A 21,675-nucleotide genomic window follows, 5' to 3' on the forward strand; every position below is an offset into this window, starting at 1 on the left:
AAGCATTTTCTTACTCTCCCCTAAATTACTACACGCACAACATTATATAGCAAGTTGTATCGCTATGTACAACATGGCGTTTATTGTCATATTTTAAATTCAAAATAAACCAATGACAGATGAATGTAATAAATAAATAAATAAATAAATACAAGATACAATCATTACAAACCCAGACTCTTTGATATATTTATTCTAGTTGTAACAGAGTCCAACGTGCTTAAAGCTTTAGAAGGCCTTTCTTTAAAGATTTTTATTTATAATTCTGGCGTAGGATGTTGCACCCCCTGAACGAAAGCTATGTAAACCGTACATTTTTTCATTGTAGCCTAATTTCTTCAAGCATTGTTTAAACATGTCCCTAAATCTAGAATAAGACAGTTTGTCAGTACCCAGTGCGTACTTATCTTCTTTGCTATGATATACAACGTTTCTAAATACAAAAACGTCAGAGTCAATATCTAAAATAGACACGGATAAAGTGAGATATCTGACGAATAATGAATACGGACAAGTGAAAAGACCTGTGTATTGTCTGACCTGATCTATAAATATCAGTTTTACTTTTTGGAATACTTCACTAGGTCAAATCGCGCAGTTTCATGTCTAACAATTCTTGCGATCTCAATAATCCCACTTATTATATTACTAGCTCCGTGAACGGGCAAAATGAAACAATTTCCCCGCTGTGATTGGCTCCCCGAGCGGACAAGGTGGAGCTTTACTGCACGCTCGGGACTACTCGCTTGGTCCCGCAAGATTAAAGATCATTTATTGGTGTTTTATCGGCCCATGTGTTTATGGACCTTGACTTCTTCTCGGTCAATAAACACGCAAATATCCAGCCATCTTGACCTCACGCTTGGTCAATAACCATATATATGATACAATACACCTTATTCCAAAATGGTCGCCATTTAAATATTGTTTTGTTTTTATTCAAATTAGACCTTGATGCCTTGTTCAAGGCAAAATATTCTTTTGAATTTTCAGCTCAAGAACGAGGCATCAAGGGCTAATTTGAATAAAAACACAAGAATATTTAAATGACGGCCATTTTGAAATAAGGTCTATACACATTGTAACAAGTCTAAGGTCCTTAAGGTTGCAGCCCTTATTAGCATAAATACTTATAATTGATTTTATAACATCTTGATCAATTGGTTCTTTCTCTTTTTTTCTTTTTTTATTTATACACACAAATACACTTGGGTTGTTTACACTTATATAAATTACTTACACAGTATTTACAGTATTTAAATTTTGCATAGTACTTCTCTGTTAAGTAAAAAAAAAACGCACAAACAAGTATTCGAGAAGACAACAGAACAGGTCATAAAGGAAAAAAAAAGCAACAACAACTATCAGTATTGAGCCTCTGCATTACCTTATCTTTGAGAGATAAATATAAAAAAAGCAATATATCATTTATTTTGATTGAGAGCAGAATTCCTATATTAATCTAGCTTATATTATAATGCTATTTGTTTTTTAATTGTTCTTTATTTTATTACGTGATACGCCAATAAAGGTATGTGGAAAAAAGTAGTATTACATCTAAATACATTTTTCTAATTTCCATTGAGTAGTTAATTTCTTTACAAGTTCATCTAGAGACAGTTCTTTTTGAAGATGTTTTGAGGAATAGATGTATTGTTTGAGCAAGATGATGAGAAAATCTAGCCTGCGTCTCACGGGGCCAGAGAGCATATCAGTTACATGATGTAGATCATTCGAGAGTGTTATTGCAGTATCTTGGCAATGATTGAACCACGACATAATTTGTGAATAACATTTAACAGATCTAAACTCCGTGCAATTAATAAAAGTGTGTTCTATTGAATCAGCATTAGAGCAATATATACATTTATCCTTATCCGCTAAACGAAATAGTTTGAGTTCTCTCTTCGTTACAACTGTTCTATGCAAAAAGCGAAAACAAAATTGACGAAGTTTGTTAACCCAGGTAAACCGATATATGTCTTGAAACTTATTAAACCAATCAACAAATATTTCGGGGAATTTCTCCTGCCACTTTTTAATTCCACTTGGGACAGTGCAGCTGTAGCTATCAAACAACTGGTAATAATTTTTACAACGTGCTTCAACAAGATCAAAAGAGGTTTTATTTAATGAAACGGATGCAACAGGATTATGCAGCAGTCTCTTTTCTGCCTCCACCAGATTTTTACAAACTAAACTTCCAAAGGATTTGTTAGGATCTGTAAAATACCATGAGCCCATTTCAAAGCGGAATTTGCTATAAGCGTGGCGCTTTTCTTGTTCTTATGAAGTAGATTGGAAAGATATAAGGACAAATGTGTTATTTTAGCTGGGAAGCATGCCGATCCAAACTTGCTCTTTTGAAAAGGAATAAATTTTGTAAGCTCGTGAATGTGTTAACGATGAAACAACAACAATGATATTAAATGTAAGGAGAAATGTAGACTCGGAAAAATATCCGAGTCCCAGATGGGATTTAAACCCACGACCCTCCGTGATCTAGTCGGATGCTCTAACCACTGAGTTACTGGAGACTCTATGGTGAGCAAGGGTTTCAAAATGTGCTAGTCAATACTTGGCTGTGTAGCCGCGTGATGCGGTTCCAGTGGAGATCCACAAATTGGCCCTTGCTCACCATAGAGTCTCCAGTAGCTCAGTGGTTAGAGCATCCGACTAGATCACGGAGGGCCGTGGGTTTAAATCCCATCTGGGACTCGGATATTTTTCCGAGTATACATTTCTCCTTACATTTAATATCAAGCTCGTGAATGTATCTACAATAAGCGCCAAAAGGGTTGAGACACTTTCCCTTTTAAGGAATCTCGGACAAATCCCTCCCCAAAGTCTTTCCATCTAAACCCCTCCCCCTTCCCCCCAAATAATGTTGTTTTCTTATCGCCAACTCTTTCTTTTTCCGTTGCAAGTGGAAAATTTAACGTTAGGGTGATTTTTCCCTAATTGTTGTCTTCTCATTTCATTGTCTCAACTATTTTTGTCGCTTATTGTCTGAGAAAGTTATATCGCTTGTGTGATACGAAACGCTTTCTTTTATATTAATTTCGAAACACAGATTAAAATAACTTTTTAGTGAAGTAATTTGGTAGCTACAATTGTAGACATTCTCTGGGATTCGAAGAATAACCACGAGTAACCACTTTAAAAAAGAAAGTAACAAGATGTCCTTTCTTTATTTGTGGTTACAGGAGTACTAACGCAACAAAACCGCTCCACAAAAAAGCCGCTCTGCAGACTGTTTTCGAGCTGGCTGGTGATAATAGTTGCTGTAACATATCACTGACGCTGGATGTATTATGATATCTATTCAGGGCGAAGCGAGCAGCCCTACGCTGAACCATTTCCAACTTGTCGATGTTCGTCTGTATGTAAGGGTCTCACACAATGGCGGCATAATCCATTGTGGGACGGACGAGTGTTTGTATGCAAAGGTTTTAAGAACAGACGAGCTAATTCTTCAATTTCTTCGAAGTCTTTTTGAACTTATCAGAAGTGCTATTAACGCGCTCGCTCGAGTTAAGATCAGTTTAGTTAATGTGACACACCACGATGGCTAGCTGATTTTCCACGTAGAATGCAAACATGGTGCATAAGATTGCGGTTACACCCAATACGAAGAACCTTGCACTTGCTCGGGTGGAATTCCATTTACCATTCTTTTTCCCATACAGCTAGGGTATCAAGATCACGTTGGAGGACTTGACAATTGCTATCAGCAACGTTCGAGACTAAAGATTCTGGTAGATAAGTAAGTAAGTAATTTTATTTAAACACGCGATGTTAAGTATCTCTTCATAAGCAGTCGATTTAGAGTGATTAAGAAGAATCCTTAAAGCGAATGCGTTGGTTGACTCTAGTTTCGCAGACAGACCTTTACTTAGACCTATGAACAGTGGTGATGCATATTCGAAATGAGGCAGAATAAATGCTTTGTACAATTTAATCATAATATCTAAGGGTATAAATTTACGAATGCGACGAAGAATTGAAACTTTTATGTTCACTTTCCGGCAGATTTCTTTAATATGTGCCTTAAAAGAGAGTGAATTGTCAATGATTACTCCGAGGAGCTTGATCTGTGAAACGTAATCCAGTTCATTACTTTCGATAACAAAGGGCGTTGGTAAAGTTGCTCTGTTAAAGACGATAGATTGAGATTTACTATGATTGATTGCCAGGAAGTTCTTATGGAACCAGGAGACGAGTAGACCATGGTTTTTTTGTAGGTTTATCTGCAAGGTGGATGGACAAAGGCTTGAAGAGTACCCCGTAGTGTCGTCGGCATAAAATCTTAAGGAGCACGAAATATCTGAAAAGTTCGCATCATTCATATACTAGTATATATTGAAGAGAAGGGGGCCCAAGATTGAACCTTGAGGAACTCCACTCTTCATAATTTGCCAATCTGACAAATTACCATGTATCTTGACATTTTGCTTTCGATCAGTCAAGTAAGAACATAAAGTTGTAGGGCGTCTTCAGTTACACCATACGCTGACAGCTTTGCAAGAAGCAAATTATGGTTAATAGAATCAAATGCTTTGGAGAGGTCTATAGTAATTGCTGCAGAGTATTCGCTAGAGTCTAAATTTTCCCTAATGTCTTCGCATATCTTGAGAAGGGCTGTTGTACATGAATGTCCTTTCAGGAAACCAGACAAATTCCCACTGAGAAAGTCAAGAGAAAACTCGTATAGCTGATCAAAGATAACTCTTTCGGCTATTTTTGAAACAGCCGATAACACAGATACAGGACGGTAATTAGATTTTAGAGTCTCGCTGTCTTTTTTATAGATCGGAGAGACAATGGAAATTTTCCAATCTGTAGGCCAGGAGCTATTAATGATGCACCGATTGATTAATTTTGTAAAAGAACCGAGAATTCCTGGCTCAGCAAGTTTCAGCAGGCGTGGAGAGATTCCGTCAGCACCGGTGGCTTTATTGATTTTGATACTAGAAAGTATCCTTCTGATGTAGGAATCCCGGACAGGAGTGAATGAAAAGCTCATTTGTCCTTTAAATTTCTGTTCAATGGCTATAACACTGGAATGAGTTTTAAACTCTTCTGGCTGTAAGTTGGACATGTGGGTAGGCCTAGGTACTGCATGAATAAAATAATCGTTGAAAAGGTTGGCGACATCAATACTGTCAGAAATGAGGCGTCCACCTTCAATCAGTTGAATATGGCCGTTGCCTCTGTCTTTGCTTGGAAGTAAACAATGAAATTTCTTCCAAAATTCCCCAGGGTGTTCGGAGTTTGTGGATACATTAATGCAGTATGATTTAAGGGCGGAACGTTTTAAAGATGTAACAAAGTTCCGTTGTTTCCTGTAGGCCTCCCAATTTTCAGATGTTTTGTTCTTAGTAAACTTTCTGTGTAAACGATTTCTTGTATTTAGAGCCTGAATAATTTTTGGTGTCATCCATGCCACAGTGTTACCGCGTACCAGTTTCTTCTTAAGCGGTGCATGACGATCAATCACTTCAGTGAATAATTTATACCAGTGCTCCCAGATGTCGTTGATATCATCGTAAACAAACGCCGAGTCCCAGGGGACACTGTGTAAATCCTGGAGAAAAATATCAGCGTCGAACCGTTTCATTGAGCGATAAGTAATGAGCTTTGGTGGAGGTTTGGGTAGCTTCCATTTGCGAATCGTAACAACCATATCGTGATCACTGATACCGAGTTGTAAAGTGTTAGTATAGCAGAATCTTTCCGGGTGAGTTGTCAAAGTAACATCAAGAAGAGTGCTCGACGTATCTGTTGTTCGGGTAGGCACAGTTACTAGTACAGTGTTTGTTAACTGAAAACGATCACAGTATTCAGAAAGCCGGTTGTCGGGGGAACAGTCATTGAAATTTAAGTCACCTATGATGAGCAGTTCATTTCGGTGATTATACAGATTTTCAGTCGTAGAATAAAGAGATGGCAAGAATTCCGTCGGTTTGTTTTTGTTTGGTGATCTGTAGCAGGCAAGGAGAGAAAACCATGTGTTTCCCCTACCCTTTACGTCGATGCAAACAGCTTCGATATCCACTGGCTCGAGTTGTTTACGTCTGTAAGCAGAAACGCTATGTTTAATATAAACCATTATACCACCACCGCCCTTTTTCCTATCGCGTCTGATAATCCTGTATAAGGGATGTTGGAAGAGCGAGTTATTGTAGCTGGAGTCAATCTTTGTTTCGGTCAGAACTAAGATGTCAAATAGCTCTTGATTCAATAAAGTCCTTATTTCATCCATTTTATTTTGAAGACTATTGATGTTTTAGTGGGCAATCGACAGGTTAAACTTGTAGTAAGCCGCAATACTGGCCTTGTAGTCAGCAATGACACCGGGTTCAGAGATATCAGAATTCGTAGCAGTCGAATTATTAAACGAATCCCCGGTTGTATCAGAAAAGAAGGAGTCTGAAATCCATTTAAAAGTACAGGCATTACAGTACCAGATATTGTCAGTTCTTGATAAACGGTTATATTGGTCCTGGGAAATATAAGCACATTTAGCATGGCACCACAAGTTGCAGCCGTCGCATTGTACGGCTCGCTGATTGTTCTTGCATGGTTTCTCACAGCAAGCACATGGAAACTTCGTCGGGCCTGGATTGGGATTGATATCACCGCACTTTAAGAGCCTCTGATATTGAAACGTAGAATCCGCATTTTGATAATATCTGTGTCTAGAGTTGAAGAATTTATGCCTTCGTGGGCAGCGCATTCCCGCAGTGTGGTCAATATGGCGGCTAGCGCTGACGACTTGGCCAGAATCCTCTTCTTTCAACAGGACTAACAAAGGTTTATAATGTTGAATTGGGCAGTCTAAACCATTGCACCAAGTAGTATGATCGACTCGGTGGAGATATTTTAGAAGAAAACAGTTAGTCAGTGTTAAAACACAATAAAAAGTCAGGAGCCCAAAAACACGTGTGTTTGCCATCGCAGCCACGCAAAAGTTCTGTTCTGGTAGATCGTTAAAGAAAAGAAATAAGCACGACCCGAGTACCGCGCGAACCTTGTGGAACGCCAGAGAGAACTTGCGTACTGTCGTAAAATTGTCCTTCACTAATTCACTAATTCAATAATTTGAAAATGGAATATTTTGTTTTTAAGTGTATTGGAGTATTGCAGAGTTACCAGTAGATCGAGCAATCATTTGTGAAAGCCGCCTTTTCCGCTTAACTAAATACTTGCTGAAATCGTGTAGTGTTCCTTTATCGTTAAATCAGCAACTGAGGCAGCCGAAAGGCCCAAGCTTCTGTCAAAATGTGATCAGCGATAGTTTTTTGTAGAGGACAGGAAACTACCACGGTGACATGATGTCGTCAATGTCGCCCTCGTTGTATTTTGGCCGCTACGAAAAACAGTTGGGAAATTGACTTTTCCCGAATCCTGTGGATAACAGAGATAGAAATTCCTTTCCTTCCAGCAGAGAAGCCATTGCATCGCGTTAAGTTATGGTAATATTGCAACATTCTTCGATTTTCTCATATGCATTTCTGATCACCTTATCTCTGCGAAGCGAAGTGGCTTTCTTGTTGACGGAGCTTGTCAATGGTGACGTCATCAAGTACTTTAATTTCAGCCAATCAGTATTTTGCGTCCAAAATTTGGTAGCGACATTCAAAATACAAAGCCATGCGGGCAGGCCCTCATTCTACCCCAACCCCAGTCCCTCGGAGGGCCAGCTCGCAGGCCACTAACAAGGTCATTTTATGAAACCTAATAATTGAGTCTCACATGATCTCCCAGTCCTGAAGCCGTTTTGCAAAGGTGAAGGATGCCGTGGTCACTGGCATGTCGGATAATTGAACTTGTGATTGTATGTTCAAATAGTTTACACCGAATACAGGTCAACGATATTGGCCGATAGTTGCTAGGGTTACTTCTCGAGCCCTTTTTATAGATAGGAAAAGGAAAGGAACTTTATTTAAGTGTCTAGTCGTACTAGCGCTGGAGCACTAATTGGGGACACTGTAAACTGACATTAACGAATATTAACGCAAATCAAGTCAAATGTTGAGACAACCTAATTCAAAATCAGCCATTTCCTGCTGGCAGAGGTCTCTCACGGCGAGGGAGAGAGTCTCTCTCCCTCCTCTCATTTTTGCTCCGCCGCGAGGCACCTCTGCTAGCAGGGAAAATCAGCCATTGCTGAACAGAATATTCAAACAACTTCCTCTCATATCACATACAAAAGAGGAAAATCTCTCAATGAGGACATGCTTGTCAAGGTGAAATAGTAAATTGAAGGTCTCTTAATTAGTTGCAGACACAAATACACTTCAGGGAGACAATGTAGGCCTGTCACACATTTTTTTTTAACGAAGACAAACACAAGCAAAGGCCTCTCACACATTTTTTTGAACTAAGACAAACACAAGCACCTCAAGGAAGAAAATGAAGTAATATAAGCAAGCAAAACACCTTAAGCACGGCAGATATTTTTTGCAGGTTGCAGGTTGAAATTTACCGTGACTGTTACATGAATAGCTAACCTTAGGCCTAGTCTTTTAGGCCTAAAGAAACCTTTTTAGGCCTAAGGAGGCCTACAGAAACGTTTTTAGGCCTAATTAGGCCTAAGGTTAGCTATTCATGTAACAGTCACGGTAAATTTCACCCTGCAACCTGAAAAAAATACCTGCCCCCTTAAGCAACTGTCAAAAGCAGTGTAAGCAAGTCAAGCACCTCAAGCAAGCAAAGCAGCGAAAGGAAGTAAAGCAGTGTAAGAAAGCAAAGCAGTGTAAGAAAGTAAAGGAATGAAGGGGTAGTTTCTAAAGAAACTGTGGTGCTGCGTCGGTGGGGAAGTAGTATACAAAAATTTGGTTTTATCAACGGAGTTGATAATGTAAATTGGCCACCGTACAGAGATTCTAAAAGCTGACGTTTCGAGCGTTAGCCCTTCGTCAGAGCGAATCGAGGGATTATGGGTTACGTGTAGTTTTTATAGTAGAGTAGGAGCTACGCTATTGGTGGTAACATGGCAACGTGAAAAATAGGAATATATTAGTTAAATGAAAAGCGTTCGTTAATACCGTGAGGATTAAGGGTGCCGATTTGAAAGATGAATTTTTGTTCCAGATTCTTGCGGCTTTCCGTCGTACCTAGATGTAGGGAAAGGCCGCAGATAGCCATGTGTTTTTTGGAGTGGTTAGGCAGATTAAAATGGCGAGCGACTGGCTTGGATGCATCCTTGTCATTCTTCTCAACATCGCGAAGGTGTTCGCGGAATCGGTCACCTAGTCGTCTACCTGTCTCACCAATGTATAATTTATTGCATAACGTGCAGGTTATGCAATAAATGACATTTGCGGAGGTACATGTGAAACGATCGGTGATCTTAACAGATCGCTTAGGTCCCGATATCTTGCTAGTGTTAACAATGAAAAGACAAGTTTTGCATCGTGAGCGCGCGCATTTGAAAGTGCCGGGTTGCTCGTTAGTTTTGAGCGCGCTTCTAACTAAAAAGTTGCCTACGTTTTTGTCGCGTTTGAATGAAATAAGTGGAGGTTGCGAAAAGATTCTACCAGTCTCGGGATCATTTTGGAGTAATTTAAAATTACTAAGAATGATGCTTTTGACTGCGTGATTATGAGGATGGAAAGTGAGGGTGAATGGAATTCTGTCATTCTTATCTTTTTGTGACGTTTGTAGTGATGACTGTCGATCAAATTGTTGGGCGCGATGATGGCCCGCTTTGACCACAGAGACAGGATAGCCACGTTTTTCGAAGAACTGGCACATCTCCTCTGATTTGCTGGAAAAATCGGAGTCATCACTACATAGACGTCGAAGTCTAAGAAATTGAGAATAAGGGATGGAGTTCTTGACATGTGATGGATGTGACGATGAATACAACAAATAACTGTGTGAATCAGTAGGTTTGTAGTGCACACTAGTACATAGCACGTTGCCTCTAATAGAAACGTTGATATCTAGAAAAGCCAATGAAGTTTCCGAAATTTCCCAGGTATATTTAAGAGCCGGATGAAAAGAGTTGACGGAGGTTATAAATTGATCGAGTTCTTCTCTGCTGGATGAAATAGCGCCGATGCAGTCGTCGATGTAACGGCCGTAGAGTTCAGGTTTGGGGCCGTTGTACTGACTAAAAAATTGGTGTTCAATATATCCTACATATAGATTGGCATAGCTAGGTCCCATTCTTGTGCCCATCGCTACACCATTGATTTGTTTGTAATAGTTGCTGGCGAATGAAAAACAATTAAGCGTTAAAACTAGTTCGGCAAGGCGGAGGAGCGTTTCCGAGCTAGGTTCTTTGACAGTGCGTTGATCGAAAAAGTGTTTAAGTGCTTGAAGACCTTCGCTATTAGGAATGACTGTGTATAGAGATGTAATGTCCATGGTGAAAATAAGTTTGTCTTGGCCGCCTTGCCGAACTAGTTTTAACGCTTAATTGTTTTTCATTCGCCGGCAACTATTACAAACAAATTAATGGTGTAGCGATGGGCACAAGAATGGGACCTAGCTATGCCAATCTTTTTGTAGGATATATTGAACACCAATTTTTTAGTCAGTACAACGGCCCCAAACCTGAACTCTACGGCCGTTACATCGACGACTGCATCGGCGCTATTTCATCCAGCAGAGAAGAACTCGATCAATTTATAACCTCCGTCAACTCTTTTCATCCGGCTCTTAAATATACCTGGGAAATTTCGGAAACTTCATTGGCTTTTCTAGATATCAACGTTTCTATTAGAGGCAACGTGCTATGTACTAGTGTGCACTACAAACCTACTGATTCACACAGTTATTTGTTGTATTCATCGTCACATCCATCACATGTCAAGAACTCCATCCCTTATTCTCAATTTCTTAGACTTCGACGTCTATGTAGTGATGACTCCGATTTTTCCAGCAAATCAGAGGAGATGTGCCAGTTCTTCGAAAAACGTGGCTATCCTGTCTCTGTGGTCAAAGCGGGCCATCATCGCGCCCAACAATTTGATCGACAGTCATCACTACAAACGTCACAAAAAGATAAGAATGACAGAATTCCATTCACCCTCACTTTCCATCCTCATAATCACGCAGTCAAAAGCATCATTCTTAGTAATTTTAAATTACTCCAAAATGATCCCGAGACTGGTAGAATCTTTTCGCAACCTCCACTTATTTCATTCAAACGCGACAAAAACGTAGGCAACTTTTTAGTTAGAAGCGCGCTCAAAACTAACGAGCAACCCGGCACTTTCAAATGCGCGCGCTCACGATGCAAAACTTGTCTTTTCATTGTTAACACTAGCAAGATATCGGGACCTAAGCGATCTGTTAAGATCACCGATCGTTTCACATGTACCTCCGCAAATGTCATTTATTGCATAACCTGCACGTTATGCAATAAATTATACATTGGTGAGACAGGTAGACGACTAGGTGACCGATTCCGCGAACACCTTCGCGATGTTGAGAAGAATGACAAGGATGCATCCAAGCCAGTCGCTCGCCATTTTAATCTGCCTAACCACTCCAAAAAACACATGGCTATCTGCGGCCTTTCCCTACATCTAGGTACGACGGAAAGCCGCAAGAATCTGGAACAAAAATTCATCTTTCAAATCGGCACCCTTAATCCTCACGGTATTAACGAACGCTTTTCATTTAACTAATATATTCCTATTTTTCACGTTGCCATGTTACCACCAATAGCGTAGCTCCTACTCTACTATAAAAACTACACGTAACCCATAATCCCTCGATTCGCTCTGACGAAGGGCTAACGCTCGAAACGTCAGCTTTTAGAATCTCTGTACGGTGGCCAATTTACATTATCAACTCCGTTGATAAAACCACATTTAAGAAAGTAAAGCACTTCAAGCAAGCAAAGTAAGGTAAGGATATAAAGCACCTCAAGCAAGCAAAGCAGTGAAAGGAATTAGAGCAGTGTAAGAAAGCAAAGCAGTGAAAAAAAGTAAAGGACCTCAAGCGAGCAAAGCAGTAAAAGAAAGCAAAGCAGTGCAAGTAACACCTCGGTCACATTCGCTCTAGAACCTTGCTCGCTTGGCCAATATTTGGTTACCTCGCACATTCCTAGCTTTTCACAGCTGTGACCCGATCGACCAGACATAGCATTGCTTGCTTGCTTAAATAAGAGGCGGAGTTGCTTAAAACTTCACAGAATTCGCAGCTAAGCTCAAGAGCGCTCTGCAATGCTCTTGAACTGTGTTAGTTAAACCATTCCCGAAAGCTGACCAATAAGGAAGAGGGTCGTAATTTGACAGCTTGATTTCTCGTAAAGAAGTTTTGATTAAAAAGTGTAGCGTTACTCCATACCGCTGTTGTCTTACGGACCTGTGAATATTTTATACTCGAATTTGTTCTGGACGCCTTCGCCTTATGACGCTTCCAGGTCATCGCCCACTCCGTACATGCACAGCGAGCTACCAATTTTTAACAATTTCACTTATCCACCGCAGATTAATTGCGCTACCTGTTACGTCTCCACGGCAATTCGTCGAAGGTTTTGCTCAAAACGTTTCTCGCAATCTTGCTCAGGCAACTGTTCCAGGAACGGTTGGACGGTTAGACGAAAGAGGTTCTCCTTCCTCATCAGAAGAAAAGATTGAAACCAGTCTAAAAAACAGATTATTCATTTTCAACGCGCGACTCGAACCTAAGTGAAATGTGACTGTGTCGTGTTTGCTTAAAACTCTAGCCCTTGCTACTGATTGTTTGACTCTGACGTCACAAGCAAACATGCTTGAGGATAGTCTTAAGCGCGAATGTGACCGCGAAGTAAGTAAAGCACCTCAAGCAAGCAAAGCAGTGTAAGGAAGTAAAGCACCTCAATTATCGACGAGGGAAAAATAAGAGCGGATCTTATTTTTCGTTTATACTCTCGCTCGTCCATTATTTTTGCTCGCCCGCTGCGCCGGATTTTTTCCTCGTCCCCGCTTTCTGCCCCTGGGTCTCCCAGGATGGCAAAGCAGTGTACGAAAGCAAAGTAGTGTGAGTAAGAAAACCACCTAAAGCAAGCAAAGCATTGTAAGAATGCAAAGCAATGTTAGAACTTGAAGTAAATTTGTAAAGCACCTCAAGCAAGAAAAGCAGTATAAGAAAGCAAAGCAATGTAAGAAAGTAAAGCACCTCAAGCAAGCAAAGTAGTGTAAGGACGTAAAGCAAGTAGTTGAAGAAGTTAGGAATACAAAAGCCTGAAAAGCGGCAGGCGTTTTTGTTTTAGGGTGGCTCAAAACAGTGTCAACGCTTCCAAGTGACCGCGCTTATTAGAAGGATCGGCACCACAACGTTGTATCATGTATTAGCAATATTGTGGTACCAAATGAGACACGGTTATTTCTGAACAAGATACAGTCATTATTGTGACGTAATATATCACCGTGCCAATTTCATTTCTGAGATATGAGCACCTAAATCCAAAATATAAGGTGTTTTTGCTGGGTTTTCCAGTTGCCAAAGTAACTTATTACATCACAATAATGATCACATCTTGTTTGGAAATAATCAGTGTTTCATATGGTACTATAACATTGCTGTTGCGTGATACAGCGTTGTTGCGTCATTCCATCTAAACAGAGAGTCTTCCAAGTGATGAAACCCTTTCGAGCCTCCTTAATTTAATACCGGTACACTATATGCAGGCTTACTCCAACCACTTTTCGTCCGCCATGAAAATCCTCATGAACGCTGCTCATTGGTCGAAATTTATGACGTGATGCTGTCCAACCCCACCTTCTAAGAGAAGCGAACGAGATTACTATGCACGAGTTGCTCGTTGTTTCCGAATTATATGTTTTATTTCGCCAAGTTATGAAGCAGATGAAAAGGGAATCAAGGCCAGACTGAAATACTATGAAAGCCTCGTAAACCTTTGGTAAGCCTTTTTAAACACTGGCTTTGTAAAGGAAAATACTTGATAGAATGACGCTCCTCCGACGTTCGGCAAGCTTTATTTTGCTCCATTTTAAATTTAGTAGTGGACTTCAACTTAGGGTTAGCATAGCATAGGGTATATAAATCAGAGCGTTTGGGTCTAGAATTGGGTATCATTTTTCACGAAACTGACCAGTTGGTTGAAGATTTTATATAGACTAAGGAAACCAGGAATTGCTACTCAAAAATATAAAGAAATGAAATCAGCAAGTTTAAATTTCCACGACTCAGCCTCAACAGCATTGACAGATGACTATCATAAAACGCTACTGGATGTTGTTAACTGTCAAAAATCGGGATTCAGATGGAAATTGGTGGTATTAATACTGGTTAAAATTAAACAATTTATTGTCTTGATAATGCGTACGTACGTGCTTGGCATGACTGGACAAGTATAAATAAATCCTTTTTTAAATTAACAAAGAAGTGATCAGTGTGGTATAAGGTTTTGTTTTGGCTTTGCTTTAGACTGTACTAGTGACCTCAGTTTCTAGAAAACAGCTACTCTAGGATAGGTGTGATTTGGGGAGTTTACTCTAGTATAGGGTAGCAAAATCCAGCTGCAACTAGCTCTGGTATAGGCTAAGGGTTCCAGGGACCCAGCGGCACATCCCCACCCCGGGGTTAACTATTACATGTAGCACTGCTGTACAACTGTAGAGTTGAAACTGGGAAGTTACTGGTAAATCCTGTTTCTTTAACTTGTGTTTAATGGTCTCTGTTATAAATGGTAGTTGCCTTTTTCGATGACTGTAAAAGTTCATTGTCAGGTTTCCATTTGTAGCATGGCATTGTTGTCTCAGAATTGGCTAGTTTGATGGACAAAATGTTTGACAGTGTCCCATCAATGATCAGAGAAGAACGGCTGTCTGTTTTATTTTTGTGCACTATACTGAAAAGCCATTCCTCTTCAGCATTGCTGTGTGGAATTACTTCATCTAGTACTGTGTGGGCTACCTTGGACAGGTTTCTGAACTGTTTCACACAGGGAACTTTGTACAATTCCCAGATAGGGAAAAAAATGGTGAATTTATGGGTTTTGATTGGTATTTGATTGGTATTTCCCAAACTGGGAAAATGCTACCAAAACCAATCTCGGGTTTAAAAAAACCCATTATATCCCCAAAGATGGGATAAACTTGACCCAGTTTAAACCCATAAATGGGATTATATCAACCCAGTTTTAACCCAGTGATGGGATAAATTTGACTCAAGTTAAACCCAGTAATGGGATTAAATTGACCCAGTTTAAACCCAGCAATGGGATAAATTTGACCCATTTTAAACCCAACAATGGGATTAAATTGACCCAGTTTAAACCCAGTAATGGGTTAAATTTGACCCAATTTAAACCCGGCAATGGGATTTAATTGTCCCAGTTCAAACCCAGTGATGGGATTAAATTGACCCAGTTTAAACACAGTAATGGGATTCGATTGACCCAATTTTAACCCAGTAATGGGATAAACCTGATCCAGTTTAAACACAGTTCTGGGATTAAATTGACCCAGTTTAAACCCAGCAATGGGATTAAATTGACCCAGTTTAAACTCAGCAATGGGAAATAATTGAGCCAGTTTATACCCAGTAATTGAATAAAATTAACCCAGTTTAAACTCAGCACTGACCCAGTTTAAATTGCTGTAATAGGATTATATAGAATTACAGAAAATTTTCTATGTTAACAGCAACAATTTATTATTGGTTATCACTGGAATAATCAAGATAAATACATATGACAATATAATTATTATAGCTTTGCTCTACAATCAAAATAAATCTGATGCGAAATCTAAAGGAGAGACTTCATGTGCAAATATACGAAACATACTATCTTACTATGAACCACAAACATCAGTATCAAAATTTAAACCACAATATGCCAAGATATAGTAACATGCACGTAAATACCACTGAATGATGGCCAATTTGATCATATCAGAGTAAGATTGTACAGCAGATAGCACATGCATTACTGCGTAAACTGTTTGCATCTGTCTAAAAGACACGGACTTATTGCACTGTATTTTGTTTCACAGGTGAAATAAAATCATGCTCACACAACAACTTGCATTTACAATAACAGAGAACAGCTTTACAATTGTATAGATATAATGAACAGATATTTTAATATCTGTTTAGAAATAAAGTAACTTATCAAAACAATGCTCTTTGTATTCTTGCTATTTTCTCTCACATGAAATACCCTAAAGAGCAATTTCTTTGTGTACTGTGATTTGATGTCTTCAATTTTCAGTAAAATCATGCTTGCACAGTATAACTCTCACATTCAACAATAAAGATGTATCTAGATAGTCGATGGATATTTGAATACGAACTAAGTAACTCAACCAAACAATTCTCTTCGTGGGACAACATAATTCTCAAGACTTGCATTTTTTCTAACAAGAAATACCCTAGAGAGCAATTTCTTTGTGCACTGTGATGTCATCCATTCTCAGGTTTGTAATGTTTGTCTCTGGCCCATCCTTGATGGAACAGTATTTCTGGTTTACAAGTTTCTTAGCTAATACCTCCATCAGCTGGGTCATTGTTAATGATGTAAGTCTGTCTTGCTTTACAATAAACTTCTTTTTGAGGACTTTCACAACATCCTCCCTGTTAACTTGTGCTTTGCCAAAAACTGCTTTGAAGATCACCTGACAAGCCTTTAGATTATATGTACATAGAGCAGGAAGTCTCAGCCCTGAAGAAACCTCTTTTGGCATCTGGGAGCTACACACGTTATCATCACCTGAGGATTCCTTATCACTTTCAGTAGTGTCTAGTGAAAGTGTTGATTGTGTATCATCAAAATCATCTCTGTCATTATCTTTATTTTCATCCACCTGCAGAAACAACAAACAACATTAACGTTTGAGTCACCTGTACCCTTATTCTCCACACCCATAGCATCAAGGGAAAATAAAGCATACTCAGCTTAGCATAACAGGTGTAACGGGTAAATACCTTAATGACAAGACTACTCAAGCCAAGCCTGTGACTTCCACATGCAAGTTTACATGTGTCAGATACATACATGTTAAGGTAAAATCTGCATTATGCCAAGTCTCATAGCACTTAAGCTTATCCAGGTCTCTGTAGTATTTAGCAACTAAGAGTATCTCTTCTCCACGCTGGATGGGGCATTGCAGGGTTGCCCCTAGCAGTGAATTGTTTTCACTCATGTAAGCACCAAGGTGAAGGAAGAGACTGGGAGTTGAGTGTCTTGCCTAAGAAAACAACACATTGACCCAGGCTGGTTGATTCAGAGACCATTGCACTACCCATTAGCCACTGCTTTTTCCATATCAGGTTAGTTAAACCACCTAGTAAAAAAGCACCTTAAAGTTGGTCGAAAAAAATTTCCACCCATAGGCAAATTAATGTAGGTGGAGGCAAAATGATGATTTCTATCAAATTTAATTTGGCATTAGTGTTACCTTTGGCTTGGTCTTTATCTTTGTGGGCTGGCCCTCTGATTCACAGCTGGCAGACTAAAAAGAATTTCATCATTAAAATTAATCACTGCCATAATATAACTATTGAAAATTGAACAAAAATTGTCACAGATAAGTTTAGATGGTAGTTTCCCAATAACCAAATTAGTGCAACCAATCATTGGTTACTCTATTTTTCCAAGGAAAGTAAGTACACAAGTTCGTCGATGACCTTAGTGCCTCCAGTCCTCTTTTTGTAAACAAGGTTACAGATATGTGATTAGAATTTCGCAACAAAAATTTAATGAGCACATACCTTTCCATGAATCTTTTTCTTTTTAGGCTGGTCATTTAGATCTACTTCATTGTCTTCAGAACTAGCAGACTAAAGAGTTTCAAATAAAAAAAATGTATATTCATATTAAACATTAAGGCAATTGTTCTTAGCAGAGCTCTGAAGTTGCAATCTTATACAAGAAATCACAAAATTAGTCACAACAAACAATTTAGTCTGTCTATAAAATGTCTGACACTCCCACATACATACCAATCATTCAACAGTGCAGTGTAGTGAAATATCAATAATAATAAGGGTAATTTATGTACCTTAAAGCGTTTCAACTTGAGATAACGTCTCTGCTCATTACAGAAATCTTGGATGTGCTTTGCTATTCCCTCCTCATTGAATCCAACCTCTGGGATACTGCAAAGTGGTGCTATTTTTGCTGAGAACTCATTTAGTTCTGCCTTCATTTGTGGAGAGTTGAACTTGGGAAATTCTGGCCCCCACTTTTCAGTTGCCAGAACCCCAACCTTCTTTCTTCTGCAAGAAATTTTTATATCAAGATTGAATCAACAATAGCCTCCATTTGGCGCAAAAATATGCTCAGATATTTGTTCGCAGACAATATCTGTTCCGAGAAGGGAACAGTTTTCCGAGAGCTTGAGCATCGAGGAACAGATAATGTCCAAGGACAAATATCCGAGCATATTTTTGCCTCAAATGGAGGCTATTGTGTTTATTATCTTTCAAATCTTTTACGCAACGCATGCAATTTTGAAAACTGGGGAATATTCTCGGATATTCCCGGGGAGTATTCAGTCACGTGACAAGTTTAGACCAATTGCGCACGAGCAAAAATATTTGATGGATTATAACTGTTTTTACATATCACTGTTTATGTAGGTAGAGTGAAACAGAAGGATTTGTTAGATTTCTTTCTAAATTACAGCACTCACACAAGCAAGATACTGGGGAGGTAAAGTAAAGTTTCATTGGGATTGTACTTACTGAGGGGTTACTAATGATGAGTGCCAAATAACTGTGCTGTGAAGAGGGGAAGGGAATATGCGCCTGTGCGAAACTAACTAGGAATGTTTGTTGAAAAGGTTATATATGATACCAGTTCAAGTTCAGGCCAACGATAAACTCAAGAGAAACATGTCTTACTTTGATAAATACAGTCGTCTCGTTTCTGGTGTAAAGCTGGCAATGGCTGCCATTGTTGGTTTGACCGGCGGAGACAATGGTCTTGACTGTACGGACTCCAAACGTTCTCCAAATTCTTTTCTAAATTTCACCGCTTTACCATACGTCAGACCCAATCTAGTAAATATCGGCGCATCTGGTTCTCTCTGAGCTAAGTCTTTAATTGAGAAATCGTCGATTATTTCCTCCTCTAAGTAGCAAAAGTTAAAGTTTAGGATGTTTCAATTAATGTCAGTTCAAGTACTAAAAGCTTCGCAAACGTAAAGCTTACATCAAAAGTCCGAGTGCACGCTACGTGGAACACTTACTTTCAAAAGCTGTTTTGATTTCTTCGCCAAATGTGGTTTCTAACTTCTGTAGTAAGGTCAATATGAGGACTCTTCCTTGTTGGAGACCTCAGTTGCTGAAACGCTTTCTTCAGCTGCCATGATGATGCAAACACATCTATCCACAGCAAAGTCAAAATGGCAGCGAAACAGGCCGAAAACGAAACGCGCCAAAACTAGCTTACACCGAATAACATTACGGCATTTCTTATTGGATTGTTTTCCCGCCTTTTCTCTGACGTCGCTATCTTCTTTCGACGCTTGGATCTTATTGGTTAAAATTGGATTTGTCATGGAATCCCGCTGGGCCACTGAGTTGCTGGCGTATGTACTTAAAAACAAATATGGCGGCTCCTTCGGCGGCTCGAGGAAATTAAACTTCCAAAATTTATTCCGTTGTTTCTTTATGAGCAGTCATTTTACAGAGGGAGTGAATTTACCTTGGTCCAGAGATGAAATTTCTGGTTGCGATTGCAATGAAAAAATATACAGACATGTACACTGTCCTTGCTTTGCGTGCAATGGAAGGGCAACTGACAGAAAAACGGAACTTCGACACTGGAAAGAAACGTGTCACTTGGCAGCTACCAATTCTGCTAGTGTTTTTAACAGTGACTCAGACAATGATTCGCACATTTCAGGTGATATATCCTTTGAAGATGTTGGAGAATTTGACCAACCAGTGGAAGACGAATTTGGAACTGGTTGTAATCCTGAACCGAGACGAGACCTGCAACAAAGTGATAGGATTGACGACGATGAAGCAAACTCCACCCAGAATCCCATGAAGAAGTTAGTAGTCAAGGCGGTTCTTGAGGCACTGAGAATAAAGCATAGAAGTGGAGTATCAGTGAGTACGTTTGAAGATGTCTTAGAATATGGAAAGACGTTGTTATTTACATCTTTAGGTGAAGATGTGGATGGTGACATTTTGAGTACTTTATGGCCGAAGAGTTGGAATGATGTACAGTTGCTTTTGAAAGAAGAGGGCTATGAAGATGCTAAACAGTACTTCATTTGTTTCTGTCGTGAGGAAAAAGAATTCACAAGGGATGGAAAGACCACCAAGAAGTTTGTTTATGATGAGAAGTACAGTGTCATGGAAAACAAAGACGACAGGTGTCCTCACTGTGGTAATGAAGGCTACATAAAATACATGTACTTGGGTCTGGAAAATAAAGTGAAGAACTGGTTTAGAAGTAAAACTATGTGTACAAAAATGTTGGCACATTGGTATGAAAAAGAACACTGGCTAGAGAATATGGAAGGCTGGCATTTAAAGAAAGAGATCTGGGATGGAAGGCGGTGGTCAGAGCTCCAGTGGTTTTGGAACCCAGAAAGTGTTTGGGCTTTGCCAACTCGCTGTTCACACTGTGACATTCCTATATCTGCAGACCACTTGATAAACGCAGCAGATCGTGATGCCGGAGAAGGGGTCTTTAAACTTGTTGAATGTCCTGTTTGCTTTGAAAACTTTGAACATTGTATTAAGATGGCCAAAGGTTCTCCGTTAAACTTGGCACTCATAGGGCACTTTGATGGCTGGCAGCCATTTGGCACAAGTTATAGAGGATCAGGGTCTTTTGAAGTTACCATTGCCAATATGAAAAAGAGTGAAAGAAATCATGTGGATGAAGTGTATGTTGTAGGATTTGTGCCATGCTTTGAAGTTCCAAATCTACCCGAGTCACTGGATCCTTTCTTGCAGCCTTTTATGAATGATTTGTGCAATGGTTTTATTCAAGGTTTTCAAGTGGACTACCCCACAGGAATCACAATTGCTGTCTATGAACCGTCTCCCTTAGAAACTGTGCGATTGCTATTATTGTGCTGGACAGCTGACCACCCTGGACAATGCGAAACAGGGAAGTTTTTGAACCAAGGGAAGTGTGGATGTCGTAGGTGCAAGATGGTAGGCCAGCATCTTGAGAATAGTTCAAATACACACTATTATTATGGCCAAAATCGCTTCCATTATAGACATCCATGGGGACAGAGGACCATTGAATCAGAACTTGTAAATATTTTTGACATTGAACATGAAAGCAGGTCAAGTGTTAGAAAAAAAATGTCTTCAGAGAGAGGTTTCACTGGGCTCTCTATTTTTCATAAATACCTTTATCCTCTCTATGGATTTGACATTTTGAATCATCTTGTTTATGATGTGTATCACACTGTTCCCCTCAATGTTGTCAAGAATCAAGTTGTTAGAGCTTTGGATCTAGAAATGCTGGACAAAGCCAAGCTTGACAAACAAATTGAAAACTTTCCTTGGACTGGTGAATTCAAGGATGGAAGGCTCCCAAGACAAATTGGAAAAGACTGCAAAGGTATTGGTTATTGGAAAGCTGAAAGTTTCCAGAAATACTCTTTTCCAATGGCAGAATGTATCATGGAGAGTCAAGTTACCAGTGACAGGGAATATGAAATACTGTCCCTTGTGTCAAGGTTAACAGAACTGCACTTTCATGTTGGAAGAAATGGATGGACT

At 39.5% G+C, this 21,675-nt stretch overlaps 3 protein-coding genes across 4 annotated transcripts in view; 2 read left to right on the top strand and 1 right to left on the bottom strand.

Moving 5' to 3' along the window:
- The first annotated feature begins 13,773 nt into the window (after positions 1 to 13,773).
- Positions 13,774 to 21,675, top strand: part of LOC138027359 (protein NLRC3-like) — a 77,254-nt gene continuing 69,352 nt past the window's right edge. For both annotated transcript variants that reach the window (XM_068874976.1, XM_068874954.1), the window contains exon 1: positions 13,774 to 13,870. The gene's annotated coding sequence lies outside the window, so the exon portion shown is untranslated. The remainder of the gene's footprint in view (positions 13,871 to 21,675) is intronic.
- On the bottom strand, positions 16,314 to 19,135 carry LOC138037481 (uncharacterized). The gene is made up of 5 exons (XM_068883400.1): positions 18,820 to 19,135; positions 17,976 to 18,192; positions 17,686 to 17,754; positions 17,373 to 17,426; positions 16,314 to 16,778 (listed from the first exon to the last, which is right to left on the bottom strand). Exons 1-5 carry the CDS (start codon positions 18,870 to 18,872, stop codon positions 16,347 to 16,349), a joined length of 825 nt encoding a protein of 274 aa, XP_068739501.1. The 5' UTR covers positions 18,873 to 19,135; the 3' UTR covers positions 16,314 to 16,346.
- The window catches only part of LOC138038101 (uncharacterized), a 4,332-nt gene continuing 2,158 nt past the window's right edge, over positions 19,502 to 21,675 (top strand). The window contains exon 1 of the mRNA XM_068883923.1: positions 19,502 to 21,675. This exon is cut by the window's right edge and continues 312 nt beyond it. Within this exon, the coding sequence (XP_068740024.1) occupies positions 19,591 to 21,675 (2,085 nt within the window). The 5' untranslated portion in view covers positions 19,502 to 19,590.

Source organism: Montipora capricornis, chromosome 2 (assembly GCF_036669925.1).
Source record: "Montipora capricornis isolate CH-2021 chromosome 2, ASM3666992v2, whole genome shotgun sequence".
NCBI classification, from domain to species: Eukaryota; Metazoa; Cnidaria; class Anthozoa; order Scleractinia; family Acroporidae; genus Montipora; species Montipora capricornis.